Below are 26,880 nucleotides of genomic sequence, written 5' to 3'. Positions count from 1 at the left end.
AACTCACCCAGTAATAGAGGTATTGAGTCACCATCTGTGTGTGTGTGTGTGTGTGTGTGTGTGTGTGTGTGTGTGTGTGTGTGTGTTTGTGGCGATTTTCATGTGCATGCATGTGCCTGCCCATTGTCTTGTCATCTTCTGTCAAGCATTGATAGAAAATTCACTTCACATTTATTATTGTCTTCGTAGTCTACATTAGAAACTTAAATTTTTCGTTTGCAGATCTTTCCTTGTAATAAACCAAATAAGTTTCAGATTCCTATCCAGGGACCTACACTCTGTTATCAAAAGTATCTGGACACCCCTAAAAGCATACATTTTTCATATAGGTGCATTGTGCTGCCACCTACTGCCACGTACTTCATTTTAGTGTCATCAGTAGTCACTAGACATTGTGAGAGAGCAGAATGGGGCACTCCGTGGAACTCATGGACTTTGTTGTGGTAAAGTGATTGGGTGTCACTTGTGTCATATGTCTGTAAGCAAGATTTACATGCTCCTAAACATCCCTAGGTGCACTGTTTCCGATGTGTCAGTGAAGTGCAAAAGTGAAGGGACACATATAGCATAAAAGTGTACAGGCTGACCTAGTGTGTTGACTGACAGAGATCGCCGACAGTTGAAGAGGGTTGTAATGTGTAATAGGCAGACATCTACCTAAACAATCACACAGGAATTCCAGACTGCATCAGGATCAACTGCAAGTACTATAACAGTTAGGTGAAAAGTGACAAAAACTTGGATTTCAGGTCGAGGGACTGCTCATAAGCCACACATCACGCCAGTAGATGTCAAACGACACCTCGCTTGGAGTAGGGACCGTAAACATTGGACGATTGTGCGGTGGCCCGGTGTAATGTTAAGCTCCCTCTATACAGCTTAAGCGTTTTTGTGGACTTACTTGTTGAAGAATGCTGGTTCTGCTTTCTTGCAGTGCCGATGTCTTCTGCTAGCACCGGATGCTTCTCCGAAGATTTCACTGCTAGGAAGGGGAAATTTTCGCGCTCTCTCTCTCTCTCTCTCTCTCTCTCTCTCTCTCTCTCTCTCCTTATTTAAAAATAGGCTACTCGTGGAATATCATTCAATGCACCGGAACATATTTATTTCCACTTTGTAAAAAAAAAAAAAAAAAAAAAAACACACACACACAACTTTTTGACGTAAGCCCACACATTACCGAGCACCCAAGATCAGTTAATTACACATTTTTGAACACAATTAATACATAAGCTTTTATCGTGGCTGACTATCCACGTCCAGTCCACATACTCTCAACAGCAGTTCAATGTCTACTAAACAGTCACTATCTCGAGTCACTCCATTTGTTTTTCAACAATACAAAGCTACATCTCTCTTTGCAGCCGGCCACGGAGCTTCTGGGCCGTATGTGTTTATTCTTCGCAGGTCACACTGAACACTTGCCAGTGCCGACGAATTTTCTCCCTTCCAGTTTCGCCTGCACAAACAATAAATAGGTGCAGTATCCCATGCTCATCCTTACGCCCTGCTTTAAAATAACATGTGTTCGAAACAGCTGGAACACAAGTGTCTTCAGACTTTCGTAAAATTCTGGGGGCACTACAATTGAACAGTGGAAAAAATGTTGTGTGGAGTGACAAATCACGGCACATAATGTGGCGATCCAGTGGCAGGGTTTGGGTATGGCGAATGTCCAGTTGATACCATTTGCCAGCGTGAGTAGTGCTGACAGTAAAATTCGGAAGTGGTGGTGTTATGCTGTGGTCATGTTTTTCATGGAGGGAGCTTGCACCCCGTGTTGTTTAGTGTGGCACTATCACAGCACAGGCCTACATCGATGTTTTAAGCACCTTCTTGCTTCCCACTGTTGAAGAGCAATTCGGGGATGGCAGTTGCATCTTTCAGTATGATCAAGCACCTGTTCATAATACACGGCCTGTGACGGAATGGTTACATGACAATAACATCCCTGTAATGGACTTCCCTTCACGTAGTCCTGACCTGAATCCTATAGAACACCATTGGGATGTTTTGGAATGCTGACTTTGTGCCAGGCCTCACCTACTGATATTGATACCTCTCCTCAGTGCAGCACTCCGTGAAGGATGGGTTGCCATTCCCCAAGAAACATTCGAGCACCTAATTGAACGTATGCCTGCGAGTATGGAAGCTGTCATCAAGTCTAATGGTGGGCCAACACTGTATTGAATTCTAGTATTAGTGATGGAGGGCACCATGAACTTGTAATTCATTTTCAGCTAGACGTCCAGATATTTTTGATCGCATAGTGTATATTTATGTTTTCTGTGGTTACTATGCATTAAGGTAATTCATGTGAAAAGACCATTATATTTTCTGTCGTTACCCAGCTTAGCTCATGCTCAGTTGATAGGTACTTGAATGAGACATTAAATTACAGCTTTCCTTCCTCGTAAGAACTATTGCAGTTTCAGTAAACTAATGTTGTAAAATTACACTTCCTGACTACCTGATACTGTGTTAAAAATAATGAAGAATAGTTAATGAAGAAGTTCCATGCTCAGATTTTTTAGCATGCTGTGGTTTATTAGCTGTACTTAATGCGAGTCTTTAAATCTGTCTTATAATGCAAATAACGGGTGGTAAACGTAACCTCTCGCCATGTTGTTGAAATGTTGGATGGAGGGCAGATGCACAAACAGGACTGAAAAAGTTGCTTCGCTTTTGAACCATCTTTCCATGTCTTGGGTATTTTCCATGTTTTGTTTTCTGTTAGGCGTAATAAAAAGACAGTGGAGTCTTCATCAACAATGTTTGCTGTGCTGATGATACTATATTGGTGATACAGCATTGACTGCAGATAATTTAATTATCTCAACAGCTTGTTAATTTAGTAGGAGGTTACAGTGGTAATCTAGGCCTGAATTTTAACACCAGAGAGATGCATTTTATAACTGTTGCTTGACAGCCCTACTCCTTCACAAATACAGATCTACAATTCTTTGGTTCCTTAATACAAAAGGTAGAGAAGTTTGTATATGTGGTGCTGTGAAGATTGGAGATCAGGCATGGAGATAAAACATCACATAGATAATGGCTAAAATGTTTTCATGAAATTTAAGAAAATTGTCACAAATACAGGCATAGACCAAAATCTTAGAATTAGATGTGCAAGATGTTGCATCTGGTCTCTGACCATCTCTGTAGCTGAATTCCCAATATAGCTGAATGCAATGTGGAGGACCAGGACTCAGTTCTTGGTACTATGATGGATTCATGGATTTTTCCTTGGTGGGAAGACTTGTATGGGGTGCACTCAGCCATGAGAGTCCATCAGAGGAGAGCCACTGATCAAATCCCACTACAATGAATATGCATGCAGGTACAGCAAGCATTCATTTCAACTATTCTCCAGCTCAGAATGCTTTATCTCTAATAGCTGTTTTGATGTGTTTCCAGATCGGCTTTCCTTTGCAACAGAATTTTATTATTGGTGTTGTATGCAGTTACAGAGTCATTGGAAAACCATTACCATGGAAGAATAAAATTGGTGAATTTCTCCAAAAGTCAAATGAAGGTGCCTAATTGTGAACTCACTTTAAATTTGTTCCAATGTATCCATTTTGTCCCTGTAGTTGACAATAATTGAATGCTACACATATTGCAACAGCGGAGCCCACCTATCAATCCAGTAATTGCAAATTGTTCAAACTTGCAAAGTGGATTATCTGTGCTGCTGCTTCTGCGTACCTTTATCGGTAGTTCTTAAACTTTAAGTGTGTCCTTTATAATTGTTAGTGTTTTGTATATCAAATTTTTTCTGGCTTAATTATTACAGTTTAAATTCAATATCGATCTTCTTTAGGTATATGCCCGTACTGATCCAAATGCGGCAAAGCCACAACATGGCATATCAGCATTTATTGTGGAGCGAGGTATGGAGGGTTTCCGTACAGCACAGAAGCTGGACAAACTTGGCATGCGTGGTTCTCCAACAGGGGAATTGATTTTTGAGGACTGCAAGGTTCCTGCTAGCTCAATGCTAGGAAAACTGAATGGTGGCATCTATGTCTTGTTTAGTGGACTGGATCTTGAGCGACTTGTTCTTGCGGCTGGTCCTGTTGGGTATGTGGTTTGTTTTGTTTTTTGTTTTGTTTTGGTTTTTTCCCCCACCCACAGTCACTTCATAAGCATTTGTTGTGCATAATAATCGCTTGACACCTATTTGTTATGACAGTAATTGGTAAAAGAACTGTCACACACACTATGACTTTGTCATTTTCTGTTTTGCTCATTTTCTTACTAAGAATATCTCACTTTTCACCTCATAGAGTAGGGCTGTAGCTTCAGTCTTTGATTTGATGTGTAATTTGCAATACCCCTACCACTTCTTATAGCCTCTGACAGTTTTGGGCATTATTGTTACACCAGAAAGCCCAAGTTTGGTATTTAAGTGATACAAAAACACTCAGCATTATACCTCTCTCTTATTGTTCCTCTTGTTAATGCACAGTACCTATGATCCATGTTTATGACAACATTTGTTATAGGGCATTGGAACATGTTAAAAGTCTAAACAGTGAGACTGCAAGAAATACAAATAAACCACTAATCACAAGTAGAGCATCCCTACCCAACTTACGTAAATTTACTGACTGCCTATGAAGGAACATTCTGCCTATCTTTCGTTTCCACTTTCTCTGTTGTACTCCTTTCTGTTTGTTTCCATTCAGTTTAGTTTACTTATCTGCATGCTGTATAAGTTATGTTTGTGATCTCACTGTAGTGTGTAATGATTCAGTTGATCTAAAGTGTATTGCTTCTATTCCATCACAGTATTGTATTTCATCACAGTATTGCAACCAGTACCAGCTTGTAAGGTGAATTGCCAATAAGACAATTGAATCATTGTTGTTCACAATAAGTAGAGGAAATAGGTTATGATTTGAATTGGATGCATTGTTGGAAGTATAAAAGAAATCCTGACCATTGAATATAGATAGCTAAAGATTTTTTAATTCAAAAGTGGGAACTAAAGTGTGGTGGCCATGTATAAATACTGTAAACACTCGTTGAAAGGAGGCAAAATTAACTCTCCATCTTGTTATCTATGCTTATAGATTTAACGTTTTTGTGGTATCATTAAATATCTATATGATTTAAATGGGATATTTTTATATACAAGCATGGATTTATACTACCTCATAGTCATTGTACTGAGTCATTGCTCCGTCTGTAATGACCTGCATGTAAAACACAAACCACATGTGGTTTCTGTGCTTTTGAGATAGTGGTGTTAATTATGTTCATAAAATGTGCGTTGTTGGCCATCCATCTGCTGCTGTTTTTGACTTCAGCTTTTACGTCTTGGAGCAAACAGAAAGTGTGCCTCAGTGTTTAGACAGCAATCTATTATTTCTGCCACAGGAGGAGGATCTTATTTTGGATTTACTATTTGTTTGTGACACTTGTTTCTAGAAGAAGAAGAAGAAGAAGAAGAAGAAGTGCAAAAGCAAAAGCTTAAGCTTTAAACCTAATTTGAATTTATCATTTAAATTTACCTATATGTTACTGATCATCCATCCTTCTTGGTTGTTTCCATACAGGAAATACCACATTGTAACCGTATCACCATGTGATACACAGACATGGTCATTCTGAAACTTGCCCTATTTTCCACATAGTTCTACAATATGCTAAACCCTGCGCATTTTCAATCTGTCTAAACTCTCTCCAAACAGAAATGATATTCAAGGAAGTTTGATCAAGAGGATGTATCATGTAAAACTGTCCACTTTGTATTTCTGTGTTGATTGCACTTGGCAAGAAACTGGCACTGGCTAGTCATCGTTGCAGTACATAGTGACAAAGACAAAGTATTTGCTATTGCTCCTATGTTCTTTCTTAGCACTCAGTTAAGTAAGCATTTTTCTTAGCATTGAAAGTAATGCATACACATGATAATTTAGGCATTTTAGCCAAATAGCAAATGCAGTTTAATTTATTGCATTAGCTGTTAAGGGGAGGTTTACTATCTTTTAGTTTAAAAAATCGATTGTTTTAAAATTGCATTTTTGGTTCCATAAAAGTGTTTAGAATCCACCCCTGAAACGTTTTTCCGAATACAGAATGGAAATGTTTGTTATTCACTGTTGAACAAGAAAATGCACCTACCTGAAATCGGCTTTTTCCAAGTACCAATTTTTTTCGGGAATTTCGACGTTGTAGCCACGAAAAATTATTCTGTGTGCTTGCCCACGACTAAAACTAATTAAATGATCAAGGAGCTTATGACGTACTACGGGTTGGCAATCCGATGACATCCCAATTCGGTGGAACAGATGAAGAAGGCAATTTGGACAACGTATTTCCACAAGTTCTCAACGGATGGCCACCCACAACACCAAAATTGTCCGGCTGGGGAAACTAGTTGGTGCAAGTGGTGCATTGCAGAGGCTACTGGACATCTGGATGAATATAAACACGACCAGCCACTCTCCAAAGTAGTTCAAAAAGTGATTCATCCGATCCAAGAGGCCCTTTCAGAGGACGAGTTATTGTATCAGTGCTTGGGAGGAAACACAGAGAATTCAAATGAAAGTTTGAACCCGTTTGTTTGGAAGTTAGCCCCCAAGCGTTTGCATTCTGGTTCGAAGACTGTGGAGATTGCGACTTTCCTGGTAGTGAGCAGCTTCAGTGAAGGGTATTCAGCAATTCTGAAGACCATGACAATGAGGGACATCACCGTGGAACTCTATTCGACGCAGTTCGCCAAGTATTCGGATGACCACCAGATTCAAGTGGCCGAAAACTGCTTGCCATCGGCCGTACGAGCGGCTCTGGAGCAGCGCAGGATGGCCCAGATCGAGCATAATGCCCTCTATGAGGAAGAGGAAGGACTAGTTTATGGACCCGGAATAGCAGATTGAACGTAAGTTGCGTAGTATTGCATTTATATGTAATCAAAACTTCAAACACGTTTTTCTCAAAATGACTTTTTTTTAATCACGCGGTATGGTAACTTCAAATCTACTGAACCAATTGGCATGATTCTTTGTTTCCGATGAAGCTAACTAAATTGTCTAGAAGTTGTACCACTTTTATTCCGATCCATCAACTATAAATATTTTTTACTTGGCCGACGAAGTCGAAAAATCGATGGAACCCCCCCCCCCCCCCCCCCTTTTTTTTCAAATGGCCGCCATTTTGTTTCCTATGGTCCAAATAACTTAAGTGAGTTACAACTCCTAAAGAATCTTATATACGTCAACTCAATTTTGATTTCAGACGAGCCGGCTGACATGTGACATACTGCTCATGGAGGTCTACATCGAAATTTTGTTTCGTTTCGACGGCACTTCCACCTTTGCTCTTCGACATTTCCGGTCAAAAAAATTCAAGTTTGTAGAAGAAATATCAATAAAAATTTTGACCAAATTTGACATTGATATCTATAACACATCCCGAGGAAAAATTCTCAAAGAAAATGCTTTTTTCGGGTCAAAGATAAACCTCCCCTTAAGCTTATGTGCTGTTGCTCTCCCATATGCACAGTGGTAGTGGCCTCCCTTTCTTGTAATGAGGTCTAAGATATATTTGTCAATTAGTGAAATTTAGGGCAAGAATGCTCACCTTATGGTAGTTTGTTCAGAAGTGCGTACCATTGAGCAGCTGGCCATAAAATCCTGCGGAAGTACTAGGACTAAGTGCTGCAGGTGCACATACTTCTTTCTGCACATACTTGTTACAAATTTGCTGTCGGTTGACAGAAGGAAGTGGAGGAGACAGAAATTGGAAATCCTCTCTCCTCTGATGAAGAATCGTCTCAAACAGAAAAAAAGGAGAACAACATAAATAGAAGAGAGATGGGAAAAGAAGACAATATCATCTAGATCAAAAAAGTCTGCTAAAAGAAAATTGCTCATAGCACCTCAGAAAACAGGTTCTGCAGAAAGCATGCATTTGCTTAGGGTGTGGCTGTGATTTTGATGATGATTAGCCATAAATAAGCATCTGATCCCCGTTTGCAAAATAAACAATGTTTTGTAAACAGAGGTGTGTTTCAGATAACAATTACTGCTGCTCTCTTGCAGTTAAATAATTTCAAAGGTTTTCTGCTCTTGTGCAGTTATTGGAACAAATTAAAATGAACTTACATTCCCTAAGTACCAATTACAGTAGAGTCCCGTTAATACAAACTAATTGGGACCTGACCTTGTTCAGACTACCGGTTTGTTCAGACTAGCCGGAATTACGGTGATGAGTTTCTAGAATGAAGTATACCAAGCAGATAAGTAGGTACACCATGTTAACCAATGGGAACAGGTTTGGGAACAGTGGCTCACTCTCACTCTCTGCCCTAATTGTTGTTCATTGTTGAGACCCTTGTAGTGTCTGAGGTCAGTGCACTACCAGTTGGCTCACAGAGGGCTTGGTTATGTTAGTTATCTATCGCTGGCATGCATAACAGTGAGGTGTAGTGGTGTGCGTATTTTCGTCATGAGTAAACTGAAACTTACAATGTTAACTCTCAAAGAAAAACTGAATGCTTTGAAGCAGATAGACAATGGTGAGAATGTACCTAAACTGGAAACAGAACTGGCTGTTGGTAAAGCAACCATTTGTAATTGGAAGAAGAACTGAATGAAGCTACTACAAATGATACAGACAATCCCTGGATGTGAAGAAGATACAGATGAGTGGCTGGCAGTGGGTGGGGCATGTGTGGAGAACCTTACCAACACTGCTGTGACTCAAGACTAGGAAGAAGGGAACTGCTGTGATGGAAGTGACAGTGAGCTTGAAAGTGACAAAGGCGAGCTGGTGCCACACAGTGATGCAGCAGCAGCCCCTGATCTCATTATTTGGAGCAACAGCCCACTGCTACACCTGCTGATTTGATGTTTGAGACAATGATGCAACTATGTGTCATATAATAGACTGTCTTCATTACGCCAAAAAACGATGACTGAGTTTTTGTCATCTAAAAAGTAGGGATAAAATATCCGCTGTATTTTAGTAAGTTTGACAGCTTTTCTTTCATTGTTATGCATTGTTTAAACCTAATGTTTTCTTGGCAATTTTTTCAGTACATGTTTACTGTACTGTGTAAATTAAAATAGTGTGTATGTACAGCAGTTTACTGCACAGTTCTCCATACTTAGACTAAAATTTTTCATGTTCGGATTAACCGAACATTGGGACTAGCCGAACATTGGGACTAGCCGAACATTGGGACTAGCCGAACATTGGGACTAGCCGAACATTGGGACTAGCCGAACATTGGGACTAGCCGAACATTGGGACTAGCCGAACATTGGGACTAGCCGAACATTGGGACTAGCCGAACATTGGGACTAGCCGAACATTGGGACTAGCCGAACATTGGGACTAGCCGAACATTGGGACTAGCCGAACATTGGGACTAGCCGAACATTGGGACTAGCCGAACATTGGGACTAGCCGAACATTGGGACTAGCCGAACATTGGGACTAGCCGAACATTGGGACTAGCCGAACATTGGGACTAGCCGAACATTGGGACTAGCCGAACATTGGGACTAGCCGAACATTGGGACTAGCCGAACATTGGGACTAGCCGAACATTGGCACTAGCCGAACATTGGCACTAGCCGAACATTGGCACTAGCCGAACATTGGCACTAGCCGAACATTGGCACTAGCCGAACATTGGCACTAGCCGAACATTGGCACTAGCCGAACATTGGCACTAGCCGAACATTGGCACTAGCCGAACATTGGCACTAGCCGAACATTGGCACTAGCCGAACATTGGCACTAGCCGAACATTGGCACTAGCCGAACATTGGCACTAGCCGTTCGGATTAGTGGGACTCTGCTATATTCTTAGTGCTGTTATGTGCTGTGTCTGGAACCACAATAATGGTCATTTAATGTGTTCTGAGTATAGACGAAAGTTTGCTTTAATAATTTTCTTTAATGATATCTAATCACAGAATGAGATCAACTGAACTTCATTCTATTTTCAGCTGGACTAGGCTGTACCATTTTTTGCAGGTCAAGGAGGAAAGAAGGGCAAACTCTAACATTAAAAATCAGTAAACTAATTTATTCTTTTTTATTGTACAAGAACACAATTGGCCATTGGTCTCTACAATTATGCTCTGTACAGCAAAAACCCCTCCGATCCCTAGCTATAGTGGCATGCACATCAGAAGGGGGCAGTGCAATGTGTTCTGTGCAGATAGAGAAGGAGAATATTTGATGGTGTCGCCAGTGTGCTCATTGCCTTTGTTCCATGTCTCACATTCCAGCAGTTGCCTACCCTGGTAACTGGCTGTGCTGGGGTGATTGCTACACCGGGCCATTGTTTCTGTTCTCACCCTCCTAGAAAACTACTGTTGTTGCTTCTTAGTATAATAGTTGTTGTGTGTGCTTTATGCCACTAACAATGAACATTATAAATAACATCATGATCCCTAAACTAACTTAGAAAACAGCACTAAATGTTCTGCTACAGGCATATGCAGCAAAATGATGGTATTGGCTGGAGCTTCACTGACCCTTGCCATTGTGCATCGCCCCACCACCCACTTTTTTATGTGCACACAGCTATGGCTGGGATGCAAGCAATACAAAAAGATAAATAAATGCTTTGTTGGCTAACTGGCACCATATTTTAAACTTTCTACACAAAAAAAAAATTCACACTTCTTGTATTGGCCAACCTAAACTAAAACCCATACACTAGCAAATTTTCTTTCTGTTTTGTGTGAGCCTGTCAGTGACTCGACATTTCTGGTATTCAGTAAGCAGTATCCTTTATTTCCAAATTATTCAGAATAATATTGTTTTCAGATGTAATTTCTGCTTCTCAGTCCAACTTTCAAACGGTGAATCACTGGAAGCCTGTTGTCTGTATCAAAGTGACTGCTTTGTATCATTTCTCAACATGGACTCTCGACAAACAAAAATGATCTCACTCCTTTACAGTATAGAAAATGGTTTATTGTTGTTGATCTCCTTTCTTATTCATAAGTGGTGCACGCATGCGTGCACTCCTCCCCCCCCTCCTCCCCCCCCCCCCACATACACACACAAAAACAAACAGCCAGATCACTGAATTCTGTTCAGTCGCACTGGTACAACTTATCCAGAGTTATGTTTCTTGCACATTCTAATATATGATTGCAATTCCTCAGTAAGTAACTTTTGGTTACCTATTTACCAGGTGGCAATAGATTACAAAATGTTCATTGTTAAAAAGTTTTAATGTCCCCTTTCTTTACCCTATTCTTCTCTTTTCATTTGATAGGCAATCTACATGTTCCAAAAGCTAAAGAATTTTAAACATTTGCATTTGACTGTAGTGCTATTGTGGAAAATCGATTGTATTTTTTTCTGTATTTGTTTGTAACTCAGTTCCTGGAAGTTCATTTTCATGTAGATGATTGAACCAACTCAGATCTTTGTCTCCCTGCACGAGGCATCAGCTGAGTCGCTAACAGGATTGTATCATTTTATCCTGATCAATTGTTGTCTGCTAGATATTGAAACAATCTTTTTGTTTACTGTTTAATACTTATAGTATTGTTATTTTAGGAAATGTGTACTGCTGTTCTTCAAGTTGTTAGTATTATGTACTGGGTGATTATTTACTTCTGTAATTTTAACTTCCATAAATTTCAATGTTTCAGAATAATGCAAGCTTGTTGTGACATTGCATTTGAGTACTTGCATGAGAGAAAGCAGTTTGGGCAGAGAATTGGAGAATTCCAGCTTATGCAGGTAATTTAATTCTCACTTCTGAATTTCACTGGTTCACAAACATAACTGAATGTTAGCTTAGATTTAATTTAGACTTATGGAGGGACATCAGAAAGTAAGTTAGAAATATCATCCTATGTTAAGACCACTGTGGAATGAGTGGTGCATTGTCAGAAAAGCATACATGTTACAGGTTTCCTGCAGACATAGTTGTTCTGTGGTACAAATAACAGGTGCACCACATTGTGAGGGTGAAATGGTGTGGCAGCAGGAAACTTACTCCGAAGATGAAGTACACATGACAGTAAAACTCTTGTGGGCAAGATGTCTAAATTGCACACAGATTCACTGTGAAATCCTGGCAGTAATGGAATGAATGCAGTGTTGCACCTAGCCTAGTGAAGTTGTGCAAACAATTTGAACATGGCCACACAGATGTGGCTGATGCTGCTCCACCATGCAGTCCAGTTCTTGTAGCAGGCAATTTCTATCCTGTTGGGCAAGCTGAAAGAATGTCTGGGGGAGGGAACCAGAGATTTTCCAATGATGAGGACACTCACACAGTGGTTCCTGAGGGGCTCTGTGATTGGGGTGTGTATTACTATTTCCAAAAAATTAGACAACTCGTAGAGTACTTCAGCTGTTGTTTATAGATATGGTGACTATATTGAAAAATAGTTATCTGTCTGTGTCATTTCGAAGTGTAGTGCAGTATTCAGCAAAAGTTCCTTGTCAAAAGAGAAATTGCAACATCAGCTGCAGTTGGGCATTCAAATAAATCTACAAGTGAAAATTTATTCCGGACTTGGACTTGAATCTGTGGATGCACTCTTCATTCAAGCTCTTATATTGGATGGGAGCTTGTTGAATGTCTTCCCTTCAGAGTACATACATCCACTCCAAACCATAGACAACGAAACAAATTCTATATTGAAATTAGTTTTGTGTTTTGTATTGTGTCTTTATAAATCACAGTTCATCTGAAACCGATTTTTTTCATCAGAAACTGATTTTTATTATCTGCAATGAAAGCCATTAACAGTGAATACATTAAGAAGTGAGAGTAAGAGTTTCCAAGATCTTTAAAAAGGCGTCTTCTGTACACAGTAATCTTACTACTCACTTCTGCGAATAAATACATTTTTCACTGTAGGTTCAGTGCCGTAGAAGATAGTTTCATGACAACAGGTAGTGAAAATATGTAAAATAAGCCAACAATCTTGTCTCAAGGTGAACACAATCAGAGCTGCTTCTAAGGGCACAACTGAAATTCTTGATTAGTTTATATATGTGTTGGCTTCATTTTAAATAATTCAGCTGGACCACAAGGAAGTTGACACAATATGTTTCTTTTAGTTTATGGTCATTACTGTCTTTTTCTAGTGCTAAAAAGTCATTATTGCTGGTCTGAAATTGCTTAATGTGGGTCTTTGTGGTGTAAACTGTTCACAGTAAATCCCTTGTAGTAAAGCTCAGCTGTCATCTGAGATGTGTCTGCTAAGGTTGAGTTTGAATCCTCAGTTACTAATTCTGTTATCAGCAAACATTTCAGCTTCACAGATCATTTATTCTGAGGTTACTTAAATGAATGTGAAACAGCCTGTTAAAGAGACAATCTTCTTTCTATTACGAAAGTAAAACTTCATCCATGAAAGAGGCATTGCATCATTACCACAGTATTTGAATTTTCAAAAATTTTGTGATCCACATGATTAAAGGCTTTGGCAAGGTCACAGAATACACAAACATGATAATTTTTCTTATTTTGCTCTACTAGTACATTGTTTGTGAGATCTTGTATTGCTTTCTCTATGGAGTATCCTTTATTAAAGCCAAACTGAGAGTTGGTTAACAAGTTCTACTCAGAATGAGATTTTCACTCTGCAGCGGAGTGTGCGCTGATATGAAACTTCCTGGCAGATTAAAACTATGTGCCCGACCGAGACTCGAACTCGGGACCTTTGCCTTTCGCGGGCAAGTGCTCTACCAACTGAGCTACCGAAGCACGACTCACGCCCGGTACTCACAGCTTTACTTCTGCCAGTACCTCGTCTCCTACCTTCCAAACTTTACAGAAGCTCTCCTGCGAACCTTGCAGAACTAGCACTCCTGAAAGAAAGGATATTGCGGAGACATGGCTTAGCCACAGCCTGGGGGATGTTTCCAGAATGAGATTTTCACTCTGCAGCGGAGTGTGCGCTGATATGAAACTTCCTGGCAGATTAAAACTATGTGCCCGACCGAGACTCGAACTCGGGACCTTTGCCTTTCGCGGGCAAGTGCTCTACCAACTGAGCTACCGAAGCACGACTCACGCCCGGTACTCACAGCTTTACTTCTGCCAGTACCTCGTCTCCTACCTTCCAAACTTTACAGAAGCTCTCCTGCGAACCTTGCAGAACTAGCACTCCTGAAAGAAAGGATATTGCGGAGACATGGCTTAGCCACAGCCTGGGGGATGTTTCCAGAATGAGATTTTCACTCTGCAGCGGAGTGTGCGCTGATATGAAACTTCCTGGCAGATTAAAACTATGTGCCCGACCGAGACTCGAACTCGGGACCTTTGCCTTTCGCGGGCAAGTGCTCTACCAACTGAGCTACCGAAGCACGACTCACGCCCGGTACTCACAGCTTTACTTCTGCCAGTACCTCGTCTCCTACCTTCCAAACTTTACAGAAGCTCTCCTGCGAACCTTGCAGAACTAGCACTCCTGAAAGAAAGGATATTGCGGAGACATGGCTTAGCCACAGCCTGGGGGATGTTTCCAGAATGAGATTTTCACTCTGCAGCGGAGTGTGCGCTGATATGAAACTTCCTGGCAGATTAAAACTATGTGCCCGACCGAGACTCGAACTCGGGACCTTTGCCTTTCGCGGGCAAGTGCTCTACCAACTGAGCTACCGAAGCACGACTCACGCCCGGTACTCACAGCTTTACTTCTGCCAGTACCTCGTCTCCTACCTTCCAAACTTTACAGAAGCTCTCCTGCGAACCTTGCAGAACTAGCACTCCTGAAAGAAAGGATATTGCGGAGACATGGCTTAGGTAGGAGACGAGGTACTGGCAGAAGTAAAGCTGTGAGTACCGGGCGTGAGTCGTGCTTCGGTAGCTCAGTTGGTAGAGCACTTGCCCGCGAAAGGCAAAGGTCCCGAGTTCGAGTCTCGGTCGGGCACATAGTTTTAATCTGCCAGGAAGTTTCAAGTTCTACTCAGTTACATGATCCATTATTCTGTCACAGGCTACTTTTTCAAACACTTCTAAAAAGACTAGAAACAGTTAGATAGATCTGTAAGTGGAAGTGGTTCAGTCATTTTTAGTTTTGTAGATGGGTATTAACACAGCATACTTAAGTCTGTCAGGAAATATGCCTGAAGTCATACACATTAGTATTTATCGAGTAAACCCCATCTCGACTTCGTAAAGAATTAAACTCCAAAGTATAAAATTCAGTAGCTCCCAAGGTATGTGTTGTACAGTGATATAGTTTTGTAGAAACATTCAGTGGTATATTTGGATGGTGTCTGCAAAATATGTTGCAAACAGAGTTAGTAGTAAAGAAGTAATAAATTAAAATGTTGTTCCTGATGAGACAGTTTTTTTGCTGCATGAACAGTAAAAATGGTGTGAGTGATAAATTTTTTTCCTTTCATCGTACTGTGGGGCTTGTCAGTAAGAAAGTGTGTCATCAAGGTCTGAAATAATCTGTAATGTTTGTTGGAAGTTGTTAAGTGTTCTCATTCTCAAAACTGGATAATTTCGCTCATGACATTGTGTTAAACATTTAACAGAAGGTTATAGCTCTTAGTGAATAGGTTATGACATCATTTTAAATTTTTAAATTTGGTCAGTGACTGTGTGAAATACGGGGAAAAAAAAATTTGTTGCTGCTAGAAGCTGTTAGATAAGCAACCTGCAACTGGGTTTGTGCCGTGGGTTAGCCATTTAATTGTAGGTTACATATGCATTGCCCATAATGATTAAAGGCATTTGCAAGTATTGAAAATTTATTTTTATTTTACCATACACATACTGTTTTATTTATTCCAAACATTGTCAGTGACAGCATTTTTATGTGATTTTGGTTTACATCTAGCAATGTCATCTGCTTACACATTTTCCTAGATTTAGTGTTCATATTGCTAACCTAATTTGACATTAGCTTGTGGCGCTAGACATTTTCATGACATAAAACATCACAAAATTATCGTAAATATTGCACCATAAATGATTGTTTACATTCTTGTGGAAAGCTGTCTCCATGAAAGATGAGCCTTTGCTTGAAAAGTTATTCCAGTTAAGCACAACTTCAAACAAATAGTAATTACTGTTCAGTTATTTTCCCATGACAATTCTTGTAAATGCTTTACACACTTTCTGGTATTCTGAAAAATTCTACATTGTACTTACCCTGAATAATAAGCACATGTGAGGTGGTTGTTGCTGCTGTCACACTGCAGTCTGCATGTAAACTCTCTGTGTGTTGTAAAAACTTGGCACTATTGTTCATCTGATTTATCTGAATCTCAACAGATGTAATGGAGTCAGTCACACCCACAAGCATTCTGCAGCCAATGCTGTTTCTCAGTCATGTTTCCCATAGTTATTTTGAGTGAACCTCTGATACCTGTGATGTTGATGAATCAGTAGTACAGCTCATCAGATAACTGAGCTTGTAAGATTGATATATTGTTAAATAACATTCCATGGTAGAAGGAACTTTCTTGATCTGCTCTTAACAAGGATTGTTCAAGTAAAGATCCATTAAGTTAGGATGCTGAGTTGCAGATAGGCACAACAAAAAGACACACACACACACACACACACACACACACACACACACACACACACACACGTGTGTGGGCGCGCGCACGTGTGTGTGTGTGTGTGTGTGTGTGTGTGTGTGTGTGTGTGTGTGTCTATTGTTAACAAAGGCCATTGGCCAAAAGCTTTAAGTGAGAATCTTTTTGTTGTGCCTATCTATGACTAAGCATCTCTGCTATGTGGTGAGCAGCAACTCTCCTTCTCATAATATTGTTACATTCCATCCTGGATTTTCCACTGTTTGATTAAGATTCATTAAGAATATTTGAAATTTTTACCAGGATTCCCATGTTCTCTATTTCTTACAGATGACCATCCCAATTTGTAGTTTCTGTGTTGCTCTCCGGGGTACTCACCTTGCAGCTTTAGAATCTATGTACAGTCACAATATTGCTATTCAGCTATGAAAGTAGGATATCACTGAACCAGAGCATGTCTATAAGTAATATTTTAATTAATGTGAGTGGCTATTCTTGCTGACGTACCTCCGAGGACATTAAGCTTGCCACTGTTCGTCAGCCATTTATTTCAATGAGCCACACAGGCACATTTGATGAAGTAATATATGGGGAATGGTTCATTAATTAACCTAAGATTGAAACTGGTGGTGGGTACTACCACAGTGTCCTTCATGCCTGTACTGCTGTCGAAGAAAAGAGGATTTTCATAAGTTCTGAATGACTCGTTTGCTTAACACTTTGGAGACCAAGCCTGAGCATGACTGGAGCCAAAACTTTGTGTCAAAAAGACCCCACCCAAATATAGGTCAGGGCGTGTGATTTTCTTGACATACGAGCCATGTGTCATCTGAAAACTGGATTCATTTTGTATGAGAAAAATGTACATACATGTCATTACCTGTTCTTTGACTGGTGTTGCCTTATAAGATCAATTTCTAGAATTATTCTGAAAGAAACATTAGCGAACTTAACAGCTGCTGTCGTGAATGGCTGAGCCAGTATTATCACATTGGGGTAATTTTGTGCATATACTTATTAGTTTTCACAGTTTGCTGTAATTCTGCTACAAATATGTCATGTTTGTTGCATGAGCAAGACATTTTGCAAGCTCAAGAGGAAGAAGTTGCTCAGTAACTCATCTTCCACCTCTTTCTTGCGAGGATAATTATACTTTTTGTCATAATTATTTTAAAATTTGTAACCTATCAAAGAACTAAAGTAAATGTGAGAAATAAATCTTGGAGCTTGGTCCTTTTGTAGCAAGTATTACTTTTGAAGATACGTTAATTACATTTGTGATGGTAACACTTTAAATAGCAGCATAAATGGCCAGTTTCCTAGGCCCTGTACTCTTCTAAGTGGCCGATCTCCAGAGTGTTAAATATCATGCTCATGTTGACTCCACCCATTTTGCTCCAGTATTTATGATGAGGAGGCTTCTGTTTCTGATTAATTTTTAGCATTCATAACTTAACCATATGTTATGTATGTCTTTGCGCTATAGATATTAAAAACTTGTTTGGAGACTTTTGTGAATTGTACCATTGAAAGATGAATATATTGTTGTAGTGAATAGTTTATGAAACATAATCTCCTGCACATGACAATTTCTGTTGCATGTTTAAAACTAATTTGGTTTAATGTGATTGTTATGACATTGTAATTATGGTAAATTTTAGAAAGATTACATTTTCAAAAAACATTTTTTTAAGGTTACATTGTGGAGAAAGTGTCTCAAGTGTTTGTTTTCTTGATCATACAGGCCAAGATTGCAGACATGTATACTTCCCTCAGTGCCTGTCGCAGTTACGTGTACAATGTGGCTCGCGCTTGCGATAGTGGCAGTGTCAACAGAAAAGATTGTGCTGGTGTAATTCTCTACTGCAGTGAAGCTGGTACACGTGTTGCACTTGATGCAATTCAGTGTCTTGGTAAGTGTTAGACAGTGTGGTCCAATTCTGTACCTATGCAGACATTTACTGGGATTATTAATTAATTTCCTACATTTAATCACAAAAAAGAAAGGGAGCAAAGTCTGTAGTTACATATTTTTGATACTCTTTCTCTACAGTGGGAGGGCCACCCTAGTTCATCTGATAAACACGTTTCATGTGCTATCTGTGGCTGATGAAGTCCTTGATCCAGGTGAAGTTCTAGAGGAAGCCTCTCAGCTCGCAAGGACTGCACATTCTCAGAGGGTGGGTTTACTGGTAGTTGGGAGCTCCAGTGTTGGGCACATAATGAGGTCTCTTTGGGATGTGGCTGCCCATGACAGGAAAGAATCCAGTGTGTGCTCCTTGTGCAGCCCAAAAGAAGTCGTTTCAAACATTGAAAGGGCACTTCCAGATGCCATGAAGAGCACAGGGAGCAACCAACTGCAGATCGTGGCTATTGTCAGAACTAATGACATTTGTCACTTTGGATCAGGAGAGGTCATCTCTGGTTTTGGGCAGCTAGCAGAAGCAGTAAAGACTGCCAGTCTTGTTTGCCAAGTAAAGGCAGAGCTTGCCATCTGTAGCACCATTGACAGAACCAACTGTGGTCCTTTGGTACAGAGCCAAGTGGAGGGTCTGAATTAGAGGCACAGGCGGTTCTGTGGCCATTTAAGCTGCAGATGCTCGACTTGCACCATAGGGTGGTGAGTTTCTGGGTTCTGCTTAATAGGTGGGGGGAGTCCATTACACACAGGATGTGGTTACGTGGGTGTGTGGAGGAGACTTGAAGGTTTTTCAAGTTAGAGGGTCTTTGGAAACTACAGAAAGCATGGCAGTCTAAAAGGGGTGCAGACAAACACAGCAAAGTAGACCCATAAATAATCACTATTAAATGTATTTTATTGACAATGGAGACTGTTGATTTCTATGACTGCTCCTTTATAGGGTGTTTAATAAGAATGGCTACCAATCACAACAGAAGATGATTTTATTTAACACACAACTGGTTTTGGGCTTGTGTTTCCATACTCAGTGCCGAAGATCACTGTTTAACAAATAATGTGATGATGACTAAACAGACACAAATGAAACATTTGGAAGTGACTGTGTGATGTGTTGGAAAATATTATCATACATTAAGCTGGTATATCCATATTGTTTTCGTATTACATTTATCACATTTTTGTACAAAAATATTTACTTTCTTTCTATATTAACTGTACATTAGTCACCAGGTTAATTGTTTGTGCATCCATATTATGTCTTTGGTAAAGTAGTGGTACTTTAGATGTTGGCAACTTCAGACACACATGCATTCACAATGTGCTTCCACTTAAAAAAAAACCAGAGGTTATGGTCAAAGAGCTTAAGTCGAAGAAGTACAGAATGTTACACATGAAGCTACATAACATATTACAAATTATGAAAATGAAATTGTTATAACAGTTGTTGAACCACACTGTCATGAGGTGAAGTAGACTCTCTCTCTCTCTCTCTCTCTCTCTCTCTCTCTCTCTCTCTCTCTCTCTCTCTCTTGTGTGTGTGTGTGTGTGTGTGTGTGTGTGTGTGTGTGTTTTCAAAAAACTGCCATAAACAATTTATCCTATCACCCAATACAATATAAAATGGTATTCTTCAGATCTACACTTAATCATGTACCCAAAGTCCCACTCTGTTCTCTTGATGAGCAAAAAGAAAGTAACATTATGAAACAAACTGCAGACAGAGATGGATACAATCCAGGTATAACTTATAAACTACACAACAAAAGGAAAGTGTGTACCCGTTCCTAAATCAGATTCACTACAACACACACACACACACACACACACACACACACACTTACTCGCATCCCATGTAAATGAAAAATTTCAAACCAAATAGCTATCCTTTAATGTAACAGTGGTATTCAAATATCCATCAGTAGTAACACTAAGCTACATTAACACATCATTCATTGCAACAGGACAGACAGTCAGTGTCACAGCAAATCAGGCATTGCAAACATTTGTGGACAATTGCCCACAATTCTACATAAGCCAGATAGGAAGAAGTTTCGCTACAAGAAATCAGGAACACATGGATGCCTCCTGGCTCAATAATTTTGATAAATCTACTTTTGTAACACATCTAAAAGAATATGACCGCTCGGCCACATCCATTAAAGTCAACCTACAGATGCTACACACTGTTTGCAAAGAAAAGAAAATGAGTGTTCTTGAAGAGCTTGAAATTTATATCCATAGCTACAAATCCCCACATCTAATTCTCGATGAACAAGTAGATCTTGCAAACAAATCATTTCTACACATCTCTAATGAAATACAGGGTGTACATAAAGTCCGGGAACACTTTCAGTTATTTATTGCACAAGAACCAAACATTATACAGATATCATACATATATCATTTTGAAGAAAAACCCGGAAAGTTTTTTCCCCGTCATGTATACCGCCACAGCATAGTTTGGTAATTTGCCAATAGTCAGCACTAGTCGCAAACGTGGCACGTTCAGGTGCAGAGCGATCTTTCAGTGTGTTGGAGTTTGACAAAAACAAGTGTGCTACAGCTGTTCAATGGATGTTTAGAACCAAGTACAGTAAGAAGCCACCAACAAGGAAGGCCGTTTATCATTGGCACAACAAATTCGCTACGACAGGTTGCTTGTGCGTGGTGAAGAGAAGCAGACGTGCCAGTGTGAGTGAAGTGAATGTGGAGCGCATACAAGAGACACTCGTGAGTCCAATGAAATCGGTGCATCGTGCATCCCGTGAACTCAAAATGGCTCCAATGACAGTGTGGAAAGTCCTGTGATGGAAGCTGTCTATGAAACCATTCAAACTGGAGCTGGTGCACTGAACAAGGAGCTGCCGCATCGATGGATTGGCCATGCTACAGAAGGGGACAACTGTTTCATGAAATTGCATCCCTGATTACCAGATCTCACTCTGTGAGACTTTTTCTGTGGGTACGCATTAAAGATCTGGTGTATGTACCGCCTCTACCACGTGATGTAACAGAGTTCCGGGAGATAATACGGAAGCGACTGGCACAGTCAACGATGCCTTGCTGGGACGGGTATGGTATTGACGTCTGCGGGGTCACTCATGGTTTGCTTATCAAGTGTTTGTAAAAAAAACTGTGAGTTTCTTTTCAAAATGCAATATGTATGACATCTGTTCAATGTTTAGTTCTTGTGCAATAAATAAGTGAAAGTGTTTCCGAACTTTATGTACACCCTGTATTTTAAAAATAAAAAAAACTGTAATTCATGGCCCCCCGCAACTAGCAGCTTTTTGAACACACACACACTCTCACACACTCACTCACACTCTCACTTCATTTTCATAATTTGTAACATGTTATGTAGCTGTATGTGTAACATATCTGTACTTCTTTGACTTAAACTCTTTGACCATAACCTCCGTTTGTCAAAAGTAAACACATTGTGAATGTGTGTGTGCATCTGAAGTGCCACTACTTTATCAAACACATAATATGGAAGCACCAATAATTAACATGGTGGCTAATATACAATTAAAATGCAAAAAATTAAATATTTTTGTAAAAAAGTTGTTAATGTACTGTGAAAACAATATGGATACACCAGCTTTATGCAAGTATGATGTTATTTTAATCAAACAATGGAAAATCCAGAATAAAATGTAAAATATTATGAGAAGGAAAGTTGCTACTCACTATATAGCGTAGATGCTGAGTCACAGATAGGCACAACAACAAAAAGACTCCCACAATTAAATCTTTTGGCCATTAAGGCATTTGTCAACAACAACCACACACACACACACACACACACACACACACACACACACACACACACAAATGCAAATCACACACAATTGCAGTCTCAGGCAACTGAAACCACACTGGGAGCAGCAGGGAAAGGGCTGAATGAGTGTGGACAGTGACTAACCAAACTTCGTTAGGCACTGTCCTCACCCATTGAGCCCCTTCTTTGTTCCCCTTCCAGCACTACACAGCTGTTTTTCCACCACCACACCCAGTCTCTTTATTTCTCCCCTTTTCCACTACCCCCCCCCCCCCCCCATCCTTCTCCACCTCCCCCCTGCCCTCCGTCTAACCTGCAGCAATTCACTGTCTGCCACCCCCACCATACTATCCCTCCCCCTCCCCGCTCCAGCCTCCTCCTTACCCCCACCCAGTCCCCACTCCCATCATCCACTCGTGCTGCTACTTCCAGTGTGGTTTCAGTTGCCTAGGACTGCAGTCGTGTGTGAGAGTCGTGTGTGAGAGTCGTGTGTGAGAGTCGTGTGTGAGAGTCGTGTGTGAGAGTCGTGTGTGAGAGTCGTGTGTGAGAGTCGTGTGTGAGAGTCGTGTGTGAGAGTCGTGTGTGAGAGTCGTGTGTGTGAGTCGTGTGTGTGAGTCGTGTGTGTGAGTCGTGTGTGTGAGTCGTGTGTGTGAGTCGTGTGTGTGAGTCGTGTGTGTGAGTCGTGTGTGTGAGTCGTGTGTGTGAGTCGTGTGTGTGTGAGAGAGTCGTGTGTGTGTGAGAGAGTCGTGTGTGTGTGTGTGTGAGAGAGTCGTGTGTGTGTGTGAGAGAGTCGTGTGTGTGTGAGAGAGTCGTGTGTGTGTGAGAGAGTCGTGTGTGTGTGAGAGAGTCGTGTGTGTGTGTGTGCGCGCGAGTCGTGTGTGTGTGCGCGCGAGTCGTGTGTGTGTGCGCGCGAGTCGTGTGTGTGTGCGCGCGAGTCGTGTGTGTGTGTGTGTGTGTGTGTGTGTGCGCGAGTCGTGTGTGTGTGTGTGTGTGTGTGCGCGAGTCGTGTGTGTGTGTGTGTGTGTGTGCGCGAGTCGTGTGTGTGTGTGTGTGTGTGTGTGTGTGTGTGCGCGAGTCGTGTGTGTGTGTGTGTGTGTGTGTGTGTGTGTGTGTGTGTGCGCGCGCGCGAGTCGTGTGTGTGTGTGTGCGCGCGAGTCGTGTGTGTGTGTGCGCGCGCGAGTCGTGTGTGTGTGTGTGTGCGCGCGAGTCGTGTGTGTGTGTGCGCGCGAGTCGTGTGTGTGTGTGTGTGCGCGCGAGTCGTGTGTGTGTGTGTGTGTATTGTTGATGAAGGCCTTAATGGCTGAAAGCTTTAATTGTGAGAGTCTTTTGTTGTGTGCATATGCGATGCACATCTCTGCTATATGCTGAGTTATGATAATTTTACAACACCTGTCACTTAGCCACTTCCGAATGTTTCATTTGTGTCTGTTTAGTCTTCATCACGTTATTTGTTTTTTATTTAAACAGTTGTTTCTTAATACTGAGTATGGAAACATGTACCTGAATGTAAACCATCAGAAGGTGGGCACAAGTTGAAAAGCAATCATGTGTTAAACAAAATCACCGTCTGTTAACTTGTATCGGTTATTGTTCTACATCATACAGTTCGTATTGTAGTGGTAAATTGTCATAGCCTTGTTGGAAAAGAACCAGAGCTACAACACTAATAGAAAGCACTGAAACTCAAATAGTTATAGGTATGGGAAGCTAGCTAAGCCGGAAATAAGTTCAGCCAAAATTTTTACAAAGGAGTTAACTGTGTTCAGAAATGATTGATTAAATACAGTTTGTGGTGGAGTGTTTATTGCTGTCAGGAGCAGTTTACCTTGTAGTGAAATCGAAGTTGATACTTCTTGTGAGCTAGTATGGGTAAAAGTTATACTTGACAACCGGTATAAATTAATAATTGGTTTCTTGTATCGACCCCCCCCCCCCCCTTTCCCCTGCCAAAACTCAGATGATACAGTTGCTGAGCAGTTCAAAGAGAACTTGGGTCTCATGTGAATTAGGTACCCCACTCATACAGTTGGTGGTGACATCAATCTGCCCTCAATATGCTGGTGAAAATACCTGTTTAAAGTCAGAGGTAGGAATAAATTTTTGTCTGAAAATGTTCTGAATGTGTTCTAAGAAAATTTTGGACAATTAGTTCAGGAACCCACTGAAAGGGTAAATGTTTGTCAAAACATACTTGATTTCTTAGCGACAAATAATCCTGTGTGGATATTGAGCATCATGATGGATACAGGGATTAGTGACCACAAAGCTGTTGTATCTAGATTTAATGCCATAACATTCAAACCCCCAAAAATAAACACACAATACATCTATTAAAAAAGCAGATAAAGATACTCTTGAGGCCTTTCTGAGAGACTGTCTCCACACCTTCCAACCTTAATATGTAAGCTTAGATCAGATGTGGTTTAAATTCAAGAAATAGTATCAATAGCTGTTGAGAGATACACTATGTGATCAAAAGTATCCAGACACCCCCAAAACCATACGTTTTTCATATTAGCTGCATTGTGCTGCCACCCACTGCCAGGTACTCCATATCAGCAACCTCAGTAGTCATTAGATATTGTGAGAGAGCAAAATGGGGCGCTCCACAGAACTTACGGACTTCGAACGTGGTCAAGTGATCGGGTGTCACTTGTCATATGTCTGTATGCAAGATTTCCACACTCCTAAATATCCCTAGGTCCACTGTTTACCATGTGAAAGTGAAGTGCAAATGTGAAGGGACACACACAGCACAAAAGCATACAGGCCGACCCTGTCTGTTGACTGACAGAGACCTTTGTCCAGTGGATGCCATTTGCCAGCATGAGTAGTGCCGACAATAAAATTCGGAGGCGGTTTTGTTATGCTGTGGTCATGTTTTTCATGGAGGGGGCTTGTACCCCTTGTTGTTTTACATGGCACTACCACAGAACAGGCCTACATTGATGTTTTAAGCACCTTCTTGCATCCCACTGCTGAAGAGCAATTCGGGGTGGCAATTGCATCTTTCAACATGATTGAGCACCTGTTCATAATGCACAGCCTGTGATGGAGTGGTTCATGACAATAACATCCCTATAAAGGACTGGCCTGCACAGAGTCCTGACCTGAATCCTATAGAACACCTTTGGGATGTTTTGGAATGCTGGCTTCATGCCAGGCCTCACCGACAGACACAGGTACCTCTTCTCAGTGCAGCACTCCATGAAAAATGGGCTGCCGTTCCCCAACAAACCTTCCAGCACCTGACTGAATGTATGACTGTAAGAGTGGAAGCTGTCATCAAGGCTAAGGGTGGGTCAACTCCATACTGAATTCCAGCATTACCGATCGAGGGCACCATGAACTTGTAAGTCATTTTCAGCTAGGTGTCTGGATACTTTTGATCACATAGTGTATATATAAAATAAATTAATAAGAAATGGTATTGATCCCATGTTGTCAGAGCACTGTTGCAGAAGCAACAAAAAAATCATATCAAATTTAAAAGAACGCAAAACTGTAAAGATTGGCGAAGTTTTACACAAGCTTGAAATGTATAACTTCAATGCAAGATGTTTTTAATATTTCCCACAATGAAACTCTGTCTTGAAATGTGGCAGAAAATCCAAAGAGATTCTGGTCGTATGTAAAGTACACCAGTGGGAAGACAGTCATCTCCACTGCATGATAACAATGGTGATCTTACTGATGACAGTGCCACTAAAGCAGAGTTTTTCTGAAATTCCTTCACCACAGAAGACGAAGCAAATATTCCAGAATTTGAACCGATAACAATTGCCAACATGAGTAACTTAGAAGTAGGTATCCTTTATGTAACAAAGCAGCTTAAATCACTTAATAAAGGCAAGCCCTCTGGTCCTCAGTGTATACTGATCAGGTTCCTCTGAGTATGTTTATAAAATAGCTCCATGTTTAACAAAAATATACAGCCAATCCCTCACTGAAAGATACGTACCTAAAGACTGGAAAGTGTCACAAATCACACCAATACCCAGGAAAGGAAATAGGAATAATCTGACAAATTACAGGGCCATATTGCTAACATTGATTCACAGTAGGATTTTATAACACGTACTGTGTTCTAACATTATGAGTTATCTTAAAGGAAATGGTTTATTGACAAACAGCAAACATGTATGTAGAAAATTTTGTTCTTGTGGAACACAACTGGCTCTTTCTTCTCATGAAGTAGTGAGTGCTATTGACGGGGGATGTCATATTGATTCCATCTTTTTAGATTTCCAGAAGGCACTTGACAGCTTATGTCACAAGCAACTTCTAATCGAATTGTGTGACTGGTACTGTGACTTCCTGCCAGAGAGGTCACAGTTCATAGTAATTGACGGAAAGTTATAGAGTAAAACAGAAATAATATCTGGCATTCTCCAAGGAAGTGTTGTAGGCCGTCTGCTGTTCCTGATCTACAGAAATGATTAAGGAGAGAATCTCAGTAGCACTCATATTATTTGCAGATTATGCTGTCATTTACTATCTATAAAATCACCAGATGATTTAGACAAGATATCTGTATGAAGTGAAAAGTGGCAATTGACTCTAAATAATGAGAAGTGTGAAGTCATCTACTTGAGTACTAAAAAGAATGTGCTAGATTTCAGTTACACAATAAATCTCACAATTCTAAAAATTGTGAATTCAACTAAAT

At 40.5% G+C, this 26,880-nt stretch overlaps 1 protein-coding gene across 1 annotated transcript in view; it reads left to right on the top strand.

Moving 5' to 3' along the window:
- Positions 1–26,880, top strand: part of LOC124545824 (isovaleryl-CoA dehydrogenase, mitochondrial) — a 63,308-nt gene that overhangs the window by 28,372 nt on the left and 8,056 nt on the right. Inside the window, exons 5-7 of the mRNA XM_047124777.1 lie at positions 3,824–4,083; positions 11,637–11,727; positions 18,251–18,419. Coding sequence (XP_046980733.1) covers positions 3,824–4,083; positions 11,637–11,727; positions 18,251–18,419 — 520 coding nt within the window. The remainder of the gene's footprint in view (positions 1–3,823; positions 4,084–11,636; positions 11,728–18,250; positions 18,420–26,880) is intronic.

The sequence above is a fragment of the Schistocerca americana genome, chromosome 8 (genome assembly GCF_021461395.2).
Source record: "Schistocerca americana isolate TAMUIC-IGC-003095 chromosome 8, iqSchAmer2.1, whole genome shotgun sequence".
Classification (NCBI taxonomy): Eukaryota; Metazoa; Arthropoda; class Insecta; order Orthoptera; family Acrididae; genus Schistocerca; species Schistocerca americana.
Note: the sequence above shows the minus strand (reverse complement) of the source record. Positions and strands in the feature narration are given on the sequence as shown.